Here is an 11,864-nt window from a genome sequence, read left to right as displayed (position 1 = left end):
TTGAATTATATGCCTTTTTTGCACTTTCCAGCTATTTTCAAGAATCAAATATAGTAACACTTATTTTTCCCCTCAAGTTGTAGGATGGATTTGTGAGAGGTGTTGGACCCGTTTCTTGATCCGACAAAACTCTTGGTTTCTGTATAAGTTTCAGCTCTCCCGTCGCGCACGTAGCTTTAATCTTAAAATTCAGAATATAACGTACTTGAGACTTCATTTTAAAAGGATGACCGATTCAGAGTTAAGTTTTGTGATATGGAAAATGCACACAAATCATTTTATAAGCTCACAAAACTTCCTAATGGTGAAAAGAAAATCACTGAAATATTTAGAGCATCCCAAGAAACATTTCAAAAAAGTCTCTTTACTATGAAACATTTGGAAGTCATGCACGCACATGAGATTAGCAAATCTTTCTTTTTGATTCAAATCCATACATTTTTAAATCAGATATAAAAAAAAGGTAACCGAATAGAACATGAGAAGAGCGTGGAAACTGTTGTCTGCAGCTACGCAAGCTCTTTCTTTTCTTTGTTTGTACATGATTCTTTAATTTATTCGCCGTATACAGTATATCGATGCGAAGGATAAAAGATTGTATAATTACTAGATGCAAATTATTCAATTAATTAATAAATACTTAATTATTTAGCTTTTTGAACTTTGAAGCCTCACAGTCCACATACACACGGTGTATAAACACAACACACCTCTCTGGTTTCCCACGCATTAAAGTTAGATAAACCAAGTTTAACACTGTGACTGTGAGCACCAAATTTCTCTTTTCTTTTTTTTTTCTTCTTTAATTTCGAAAAAAAATTTCGCCGAAAGAAAAGAAAAAGTCTTCACTTTTTTTTGTTGCTCCTCGGTGGGTTCATTACACACTACACACATCTCTGAACCTTGCTTTTACTCTGTTCTGTCTGAATAGCAAAACCTCGACCTTTTTTTTTCTCTCTTCTCTTTTTGTCTGTGATCTGAATCTTCTCCGAGTAAATCTGGAAGGCCGCAAGCTCTAACTAGGTACCGTACTAATAGTTTCTTGATTTTGCATCTGTGTATTTCATTTTTTTTGTCGCATTGCAACTAGCTATCACTTGAATCTTCTACATTCTTCTTTCACTCTGCAAGTCCTGTTTCCATAGAACATGTCTGAAAAGAACGAAACGACAAAAGAGTCAAAGATAAGATTTTTTTTTTTTTTTAAACAAAGAGTGTGGCTTTTCGAATGCTCTATAGGTTATTGTTGTTTACTGTTTTAGCTGAGCGTTTGATTAAATTTCTAGACCCCATTTAGCTTCCCTTCTGTCGGAATCCATGTGCTTGTATCTAAAAAAGTTGCTTACTTGATTTGATTCTAGGGTTCTTACCATATTTGACTAGTCCAACTAAGACTGAGAAATCTTACTAAGTCCATGTGATGTTTTATGACTCAATTTTTTGAACTTGACAGAGGTTTTTAAAGGTTTCGAGCTCTCTCTCTCTCTCTCTCTCTCTGGTGTGATGATGATGCTTCCGAGATGGTTTGCAGAAGCAATCTTGCTTCTAATCTCAGCTCTTGCTTTTACAAACAACGGTAACTTCACCATAAACCACATTGTATCACCTCTTTGATCAAAACTTCTCTAATATGATTCCTTTTATACACAGCTGCATTCATCGGAGTAAACATAGGAACAGATCTAACCAACATGCCACCCCCTTCAGACATCGTCACACTCCTCAAATCCCGCCAAATCACACACATCCGTCTCTACGACGCCAACAGCCACATGCTCAAAGCCTTCGCCAACACCACCATCCAAGTCATGGTCGGCGTGACCAACCAAGAGATCCTCAGAATCGGACGCTTCCCTTCGGCCGCAGCCTCCTGGGTCAACAAAAACGTCGCCGCCTACGTCCCTTCCACCAACATCACAGCCATCTCCGTCGGCAGCGAGGTCCTCTCCCAATCTCCCCACCTCGCTCCCATCCTCGCATCCGCTCTCAACAACATCCACAAGGCCTTGGTCGCCACCAACCTCAACTTCCAAGTCAAAGTCTCAACCCCTATGTCCATGGACGTGATGCCTAAACCTTTCCCTCCTTCCACCTCCACCTTCAGCCCTTCCTGGAACACCACGGTCTACCAGCTCCTCCAGTTCCTCGACAACACCGGCTCCTTCTTCATGCTCAACGCTTACCCTTACTACGGCTACACGACCGCCAACGGTATCTTCCCGCTCGATTACGCACTGTTCAAGCAGCTCAACCCGGTTAAACAGATCGTCGACCCAAACACGCTACTCCATTACGACAGCATGTTCGACGCCATGGTCGACGCTGCTTACTACTCCATGGAGGCTCTCAACTTCTCGAACATCCCCGTCGTCGTCACCGAAACCGGCTGGCCTTCTTCCGGTGGAAGCGACGAAACGGCCGCCACCGTTGGTAACGCGGAGACGTTCAATAACAACTTGATCAAGCGCGTGTTGAACAACTCCGGCCCGCCTAGCCAGCCGGGGATACCTATCAACACGTACATCTACGAGCTTTTCAACGAGGACAAAAGGTCCGGACCAGAGTCGGAGAAGAACTGGGGGATGTTTCATCCCAACGGGACTTCTGTCTATCCTCTCGGCTTAAGCGGTGGCGGCGGCGGCGGCAACTCAGCTGATTTGAACGGGACGACGTTGTTCTGCGTGGCGAAAGCTGATGCTGATGATGATAAGTTGGAGGACGGTTTGAACTGGGCTTGTGGACAGGGCCGAGCTAACTGCGCTGCGCTTCAGCCGGGACAGCCTTGTTATCTACCGAACGATATCAAGAGCCATGCTTCTTTTGCTTATAATGATTATTACCAGAAGATGAAGAGTGCTGGTGGGACTTGTGACTTTGATGGTACTGCCATCACTACCCCTAGAGATCCTAGTAAGTTCTCTCTCTCCTGATCGTGTTTATGTTTATAACCGTTGTTCAACATTGTGTAATTCTCTGTGATCGCTTGTGTGTGTGTGTGTTTTGTTAGGCTATAGAACATGTGCTTATACGGGAAGCTTAAACGCAAACGGAACGGGAGGAAACTTTCCTCCTGCGTTAGGACCCGCAAGTCAAGTGGGAGGGAACGCAAACGCACTTATCGTTTCTATCTGCCATCTTCCCTTCTTGGCAACGTTAGCTCTCACGCTACTACTAGTACTGTAACTTTCAGTGTTGTAGTAACCGGAGAAGTGTATGTACCGTCGGGTCTGGTTATATCCGGTTATCGGTATTATTTGTTTTAGTACTTTGGTTGTAGAAGTGTTTCAAGTGTAGCTAGAGAGAGAGGAGATTACATGTTCTCATTCTTTGTTTTCATCTTTGAACTGAAAATCTTTTGAATTAGAGTGATTTAAAATTTAATTATCAAGTGAATTATTTGTGTCTTGTATTTATTGAAAATTATGAAAAAATTACCATCATTCCTGCAATTAAAATAAATTTGATAATATGATATTGGAGAATTATAAAGTTTATTTCCAATGTGTTACAAAAAAAAATCTATAGATTATGAATAATGATTCATCGAAATTATTGAGCATTCACGTGGTAATAATACATGGTCCTAACAAAAAAAAAAAGAAACATGGTCCTATCACATGTGATTAACAAAATCCAAACACAATATTAATATTTGATAATCACGATTAAATAAATTATTTAGCTGTCAAAAATGAATACAAAATCATTGACTACTACTCTTCTCTTGTTTACTCGCCACGTCAGCATTTATTACTTTATTCGCATTAACCGATCAGACCGAAACGCAGCGTTTCGAACATTATTCTCTCGAGTGAGGGGGAGTTGAAGCGAAACGGTGAAGAAGTAAAAAAATGGATTGGATAAGCCGAAGAGGAGTAGGAGTAGGAGTAGGGACAACGACGATCTCGACGACAAGAGATGATGACAACACCAGGCGGAAGCAGCAGCGGGAGATTTAAACCGTTACCGACGGCGATGTACGCGGGATACTCGGGAACGGCGTCGTCTTGGGTAGCGAAGACATCGGTTTCAGCGTCGGGGAAGAGGATACAGAGGGAGATGGCTGAGCTAAACGTGGATCCGCCTCCTCAGTGTTCAGCTGGACCCAAAGGAGACAATCTCTACCATTGGATCGCCACCATCATTGGTCCCTCCGGTTAGTTCCTCCTGATTGATAGAACTTGTTTACGTTTCTTGTTTTTGATTCGAGTTTGTTTTTTTTTTGTTTTTGGGCAGGGACACCGTATGAAGGAGGGATCTTTTTTCTGGATATGATATTTCCTTCTGATTATCCTTTCAAACCACCAAAGGTATCAACTTCTTTAACTTTTATCTTTTTCTGTTTGATTGGTGGTATCAAAAAGTTGGGAGCTTTTTACTGGTTTAGCTTAGATTGGTTTATGGTTTACAAGTATAGAGTTGAAAGGTGGTGTCTTTTAGGCAACTGTATACTCTTCAACTTCAACATAGAGAGATGTTGGTCGTTTGATTTAAGGCTTGAACTGCATAGCACTTTGAAACAGCAGAGATCATGTAGAATTTTTTAGCTTCTGGCGTGTTAAATGTTTAGATCGTCTAGGTTTACTATGTATATGTTAGCAATATATAAAGTAGTTTTCTTTATTGAATCAATGTCTTATTTTTGTAGCAAAGTCTTGGCCTTTTTTGTGGGTTCTAGAGACTTTTAAGCTAACGGTTTAAGTTTTGAAGCACTTTTGTCTTCTTTTTTTTTCGTTTAAGTCTTTTTGGTTAAGAGGGTTGATGATTTATTTGCAGGTGGTGTTCAAGACTCGGATCTACCATTGCAATGTAGATACAGCTGGGAATTTAAGTGTGGAGATTCTAAGAGACAGTTGGAGCCCGGCTCTTACAATCACAAAAGTCTTACAAGCCATCAGATCCATCTTCTTAAAACCTGAGACATGTAAGTCTCTTCTACTCTATTCTACTCTCACAATTAGTTAGCTCAGGTCAGATAGATCTCTTTTATATCTTTCTTCTTTTTGTTAACCAGACAATCCAGCTTTACCAGTGATTGCACGGCTCTACTTGTCGGATAGAGAAAAGCATGAGGAGGTAGCTAAAGAATGGACATTGCGATTTGCCAAGTGAACAAAAGTTTCGGATATTTTAATACGGGGGGAAAGAAAACTGGGAGATAGTATTTTGTACGTACACCTTTGTTTCATAAATGATTCAATGCATCCCCACCAAAGTGGAACAACAATGTTAGATGACCAAAGAAATATTGTTTGCTCTTAGAATAGGTAACAATGTGAGTGTACGTAGGACCCTATCCTCCTCAATAACTCCAATTCCAATCTAGTGTCAAAACTTTTTCTTTGAGAACCAAACACTAGAGTGTGGCATTCTTCTAAGAGAAAAAAAAAAGTGAGTTATTTTTTCTTTTAAACAAGAAATAGGGATTATGAATAGAAAGACTGAAAGAGACAAGTACCTATCTTCTATGATGGCGATATCTTCAAAGATATAAAGAGAAACATGGGGTGATTAAACTGATGAAGATTATTAGTTGCTACCTAACAGGTTTCTGTAACCTTTATGATCGCTTTATGTCCAAATATTAAGATCGAGCTTTCCGTTGGAAACACAAACATTGTACCAAATCTACCAGTCAATCTATTCAGCTTTACATAGCTATCACAAATCTTTAACATATCCATCGATATATTCAGAGAGAGAGAGAGAGGAGCGCTAAAATTGTTTTTTAACCAAAACAAAAGAAAAACAAGGGAAGACATCGAACAGCAATGTTTAGAAAAGTGTAGCATTAGCATGTGTGTTTGAGTTTCTGCGACTGTTTCCAGTTCATATCGGTAAGCTTTTCTTTTGATTACTAACATAATTGCGTGTATTAGATATATATGTATGTTTTTTTTTGAACAAAAAAAATAAATATGTATGTATAATCATGCCGATGAGTAGGTTTATATATATGCCTCTCTACGTATGTATGTATTACATGTAAATATTCTTGATTTATTGCTCGGTTACAATGTTCTCCTTCGTTGAAATATTGTTTCCAACTTTCCATTGATTGTTTTAGTCACAAAGTTACACTTTTTTTTTCGGTGCAAATGTTAAAAAACAAAGTTACACTCTCTTAACGATTTTTCTTTTAAACGTTGGTACACCGACGATAGATCTTGGGAGATAAATAAAGTATCCAGCATCCAGTTTATGACGATGTTTAACTATAAATTAAAATTTCTTAAAATACATCTTATAAGTTATTCCGTAAGAACTCATTTTATTTAGTTTATTTCTATATATATTTGTTTGTGCCAAAAAAAATCGGTCATACGTTTTTATTTAATTTTCTGTGATGTGAACCGAAGGGTCAAAGAGAAGGTTAGGTCGGAGCAGAATACTCGCATGCAAAGAAGTTTGATTAAAGTCAACGTATGTAAACGTCAATCAATCTAACGGCTCTCCATGTACAATGGTTGTATGATTCAACACCATCTTTTACACATTTTTAGAATCCACATCTTCTTCCATTTATTAATTCAAAAACTATATAAATTTTATCACTACAATAATTATGTTTAATAAAGTTGACACCATACCTCACAATTTTTAATTCTTATTATTATTTCTATAATTTTTACATAGTAATTATTTTTTATTACAACTAAATTAAATAATTAAAATGACATAGTTTTAATAATTAAGTTTATTTTTATTCTTTACTAATTTTTTAAAAAAATACTAAAATTCATATTGTTAAAAGTTTAAAACAAACATACCATGACATAATTGAGTTCTTAAAAATTAAGATTTGTAAAAATATAGAAATTATAATGAAAAATAACGTACACTTTTATTATATATTCAAATAAAATGAAAATAGTTTCTATTTATATATCATGAAGCGATGAATTTTGATATGATTTTTATTTTGTAAAACAACATTGTTGTAAATTTGGAGCTTAATGTGAAACCTACATGTTGTCCTTCTTTTCGTTTTAACGGGATTATAACGGGAGAACACACACATGTTAATCACCAGCGATTATACATATAAGACGGTTAAACGGAGGATCTGTAACTGCATAATGAAACGCATGCATATACATTATAGACTTTTTTGCTAAATATATACATTATAGACTTATAGTAAGGTAATATTATAATCGTTAATCGACACTGTTCTATTTACACTAAGGAGATATATGTGAAGCTTCAGTACTTGAAACTTTGAGTATTCAACTTATTATACAACCCATATATACTGATTAATATATACATGCTCGTACATACTTATGATAATGCTTGAAAAACAGGATTAAGAAAAATACTTGACAAGGTTTGAGATTTGATTAAAATTTAGCATTCCATGGAAATGGAGCTTATCCTTTAGTATGTAAACCTTTCCCAAATAATAGGGCTAGTAGCTTTTTATATACATTACAGATGGACCGCAATTGCTTGATAGACAAAAAAAAAGAAGATCTCGTACTATAATGTAAAAGAACAACCACTATTTTCACATTTTTCTAATTTGTACTTAGTTAAGAATTAAACACGAATCTTATTTCACTTCAACTACAAGATTATACTCACTAAGATGATCATGTAATATACATGTAGACTAACTAATAAGACTATTGTTAAGAGCATAAGTATTGGTGAGATCAAGGTCATCCCTTAGGGGGAAGGGGAACCACAAAATGTGGGGACCAAAAAGAAAAGTGAAAGGGAAAACCCATACTTAAGAAAAAAAAAATCCTAGTTAAGAATGGGTCCTTATTTTCCACCGATAAAAAAGAATAAAAAAAGAGCCCTTAGTTAAGGGACTTACACGCATCCCACCAATGTTGATGCCCTAAAAACCTTAAAGAAAGCTTTATCACTAAATTACTTATTAGCATTAGGCATGAAAATATACATGATCTGCGAGAAACAAGAGAGATATATCCACATATACATATACGCAATGGATTATGTTATCAATTTTACACACATATGAGGTATTTTGTAATCACACAGATAACCACAAAAGAACTTAGCACACATATATACCAGCCTCTGAAATAACATGAGCACACTTCTCATTGAAGCATGATATCTAATAAACGACATCACGAGTCATCATATTACATATCTTTTGGTATCTGGTCATGCCCTAAGCTTGACGAGGTTCCAACAATAAAATCACGCGTCTGCAACGGCTGGGACAATACTGGAATATTACTATCAAAAGGATCATCATTGATAACCGAGTTCAGAAACGAAGAGAACTTGTCATCGTAGCAGAAACCAAAGTCTTCATCACCAAAGACGCTGTTACTGATCTTGCCAGCTCCATTTCCGCTGCTAACGGTGGTATCATCAGTGTGAGAACTAGAATTAGGCTCTAGAAGGTATTGTCCACCTGGAACTTCTTCTCCAGGTTTATGAGTGTTGCTTGCATCGAGAGGCTTGTGGGTTTGAGGATCAATGCCTTGGCTTAAGAGTTTCTTACGAAGATGAGTGTTCCAGTAGTTCTTGATCTCATTATCAGTCCTTCCAGGTATCCTCCCCGCGATCAGTGACCACCTTACAAGTTACAACACACAATATATAGAAGCAATTAGCATGACCATACATGTGGCTTTATAAATACGTACGACGATATGATTACTTACTAGCTAATCATATGTAACAAGCTCATTTTTGTTACATTTTCTTCATGCAAACAATATGAAAACAACTCAATCACTAGAACTATTAGCCTTAGAACAAGAAAACTAGAATTATCCTTCAATTGACAGGAATCTGAAAAAAGGATTTACTATTTTGTTGAAAAATTCAACCAACAATCAAAGCTTATATCTAAATATGTCTACCACTAGAATAAGACTAGATACATATGTATATAGTGATAACATGACCTAAGTAAAAAGTGATAGAATGAAAGAATCTTGGTGTTTATGTAGAAGAAATCAAACCCTGGTTAGCAAAAGAAAACCACCACTAGTTTATGCGTTAACAACACACATATAAATATACATATATATATATATATATATATATATATATATATATATATATATGCATAGAAACTATGATCGCTTATGTCATGTAATTAAAATACGAATAACTTAACTAGCTTTTGTAGTTAATCTAAATAACTATATAAAACATATATATATATATATATATATATATGTGTGTGCGCACTTGTTGCCAATGAGGCGATGAAGGCGGAGGATGAGATCTTCCTCGTCGGGAGCGATACCACCACGTTTTACGGACGGCCGGAGATAGTTCATCCACCGTAGACGGCAGCTTTTTCCACATCGGAGCAAGCCAGCTCTTTTAGGAAGCGATCTCCATCTTCCTTCACCTTCTTTCTTGATGAAGCTTACAAGAATCTCGTCCTCTTCCAACGTCCATGGTCCTCTCTTCATCCCCATCTTCGTGCAACACGGGGTCGTTATTTTCCTAGCTACCGATCTATTCCCGCTAGATGACGTCATGTCCACCGTCTTCAGCATAGTTCTCTCTCTCTCTCTTTATGCTAGGGTTTGGTGATCTCTCTGATTGGTTAGCTTTTCTCAAATATATACACTCTCTCTCTTCCTTATCTTCTGATGTTGCCAATGAACCTACCTATTTTTTGCTCACTCTCTAGTCTTGGTGTTTAGTGATTACGCGTTTGTAGTCTCAATTTTCTTTTGTCTACTTTTTTCTTTCATCTTTAAGAGTCAGTACTACTATGCAAGTATGCATAATGGTTTCGCCAAAGCATATAACCCTGAGCAAAATGAAACAACACGTACGTATTAGTTAACTGTCACATGTATAGAGGTGAAGGCATATATGTTACTCACTATTACTAACATTATATATAAGCCTTCACATTCACGTTAATGAGAAACAGAATTTACAGCAGTTCTAATTAAATCTGTAAACCCACCAACATCCAAATTGATGCTCAAGTAACCAAATAGTTCATACGCGCGTCACTCATGGTTGAACACGTTTATGTTTCAAACAAATTGGAAAATACAAACAAATTTACGTTTCAAACCACCGTGTGACGTACGCGGGTTAGATGCTTTCTTAATTACTTTTGTATTAAAGATCACGTTATCTTTTCGTGAAATTAAAGATCACATTATTTATAAAACCATAATTTGAATGGCCATAACATCCGCATATCCTTAACTCCTTGGAAATCGAAAACTATAGTGTTAAAACGTGTTGATAATACGTTCATTAATGAATACGAACCACCTCAATTTTAAAACAATTAATTAACAATGACAGAAACTAAATGAAAGCAGCATTTAATATTCGAACTGACTTTTTTAAAAATGATGAAAATTTTAATTTCATTACTGGACAAAAATACCAAATGTTTAAACAGATGAGAAAATAAATATTGGGATGAATTTTGTCAATAAGTAAAAAGGTAAGGGGGCGCCAAAAAAAATAACATTAGTCAATATCCAACTAAAAAACCTTATTTGAGTTATGTTCTTTCCTTTGTAAATTTTAATTTTATTAAATAGCCAAGGGTTAGAATTGGAGAATGGAGTCATGGAGACTTTGTGGCTATTAAACAAGTCTCTTTGGAGAATATTGTTCAAGAGGATCTCAACACTATTTCGTGTCGTCTTAGTGTGACCAGATGTAAATACTGACTTGAATCCTGGTGGTGGTGGTGTTACATATGTGGATGATTCCTGGTTGCTGGAAAAATTATTCACCAGCAAGAAATTGATCTGCCGAAGGTACCTTCTTTCTTCCATATCGTTGTTTCATTACAAATTTCCTTAGCTTTAAGATTGACTAGGCATATTACGCATGTAGTAGCTTGTCTCTGTTTCTGAACTGGTTTACAAAGTTGAGATCCTAATGTTGTAACTTAAATCATATCCACCACGTCCTTCTGAGATTTGGCTTCTTTTTTGTTAATGGTTATGCTGGTAAAGGTGCACTGCTCCTCTATCTCTTCTAAGATGATATTTGGTTGCAGAATTTGAAGACTCACTTTCACATTTTCTGGAGTAAGTAGCTTTTTTTTTGTGTGTGTCTATTTTTAGTGATCCTCCTGGTGGTGCTTCTTTGCATGATTTGTTTCATCCATTTGATAAATTAGTTCCCGAGGTAAAACCAAATGAAGCCTCAACATCATCGCCTACATCAAACGTACTCCATGCTGATTCCCCTGTGGCAGATGGCGGAAAGAATATGATCTGGCAACAAAATTGAGGGCTACAATTGCTCAGAAGTCAAATGACGGTGGTGATCTTTTCCGTTTAATGATGGGTGTTTTGAAAGATGATGATATTGACCTTGTTGGTCTCGTAAGTTTTACTTTCCATTAAAGACATTATTCTGGTCAACTGGATTATGTAAAGCACATTACTGGGTGATAGAGAGGCATGAAAGTAGACTTCCTCTTCTGCATGGTTCAAATGAAAAGAAAACTACCGGAGATCTTGATTTACTGATGGCTGAATTTGCAGGTAAGTTTCAAAGTGTTAATATTCAGCTGATAAGACTGTTTATATTGTAGGCACATATATATATGACTTATCATTGCATTGTTTCTTGCAGAGGTCTCTGGACGTGGAAAGGAAAATGTAAATCTTGATAGATATCCCAGACTCCCAGTAAAACAATTCCAAAGAAGGTTGTTGTGGCGCAAGACAACGACAACAGCCACAAGGTGGAGCAGACGTTACTCAAGAAGGAGGCGGTTCAGAAGTTGGAGCTGCCCCGAGAGACACATACTTGAGCCATTCTTGAAGATCATTAAGTAATGATTGTATCACACAAAGATCATCTAGGATCAACAAGAGACTGGCTGTGAATGGATTGACCAAGGCTAGACCACCAAGATGCGA

General features: G+C 36.8%; 3 protein-coding genes across 3 annotated transcripts; 2 read left to right on the top strand and 1 right to left on the bottom strand.

The window, feature by feature from the left end:
- Positions 1-742: 742 nt before the first annotated feature.
- On the top strand, positions 743-3,393 carry LOC108863329 (glucan endo-1,3-beta-glucosidase 4). Its single transcript, XM_018637721.2, has 4 exons — positions 743-1,023; positions 1,454-1,576; positions 1,651-2,910; positions 3,008-3,393. Exons 2-4 carry the CDS (start codon positions 1,504-1,506, stop codon positions 3,181-3,183), a joined length of 1,509 nt encoding a protein of 502 aa, XP_018493223.2. The 5' UTR covers positions 743-1,023; positions 1,454-1,503; the 3' UTR covers positions 3,184-3,393.
- Positions 3,394-3,822: 429 nt separating this feature from the next.
- LOC108859196 (constitutive photomorphogenesis protein 10) lies at positions 3,823-5,266 on the top strand. Its single transcript, XM_018633064.2, has 4 exons — positions 3,823-4,156; positions 4,237-4,310; positions 4,777-4,924; positions 5,015-5,266. The coding sequence occupies exons 1-4, from the start codon at positions 3,919-3,921 to the stop codon at positions 5,110-5,112; spliced, it is 558 nt and encodes a 185-aa protein (XP_018488566.1). The 5' UTR covers positions 3,823-3,918; the 3' UTR covers positions 5,113-5,266.
- A 2,710-nt stretch (positions 5,267-7,976) lies between these two features.
- LOC108860718 (transcription repressor MYB5) lies at positions 7,977-9,609 on the bottom strand. Its single transcript, XM_018634573.2, has 2 exons — positions 9,187-9,609; positions 7,977-8,562 (listed from the first exon to the last, which is right to left on the bottom strand). Exons 1-2 carry the CDS (start codon positions 9,501-9,503, stop codon positions 8,121-8,123), a joined length of 759 nt encoding a protein of 252 aa, XP_018490075.1. The 5' UTR covers positions 9,504-9,609; the 3' UTR covers positions 7,977-8,120.
- Positions 9,610-11,864: the final 2,255 nt, after the last annotated feature.

This window comes from Raphanus sativus, chromosome 5, assembly GCF_000801105.2.
Source record: "Raphanus sativus cultivar WK10039 chromosome 5, ASM80110v3, whole genome shotgun sequence".
In the NCBI taxonomy this organism is placed as follows: Eukaryota; Viridiplantae; Streptophyta; class Magnoliopsida; order Brassicales; family Brassicaceae; genus Raphanus; species Raphanus sativus.
The sequence above is the reverse complement of the archived record's forward strand: the minus strand, read 5'-3'. Positions and strand labels throughout refer to the sequence as shown.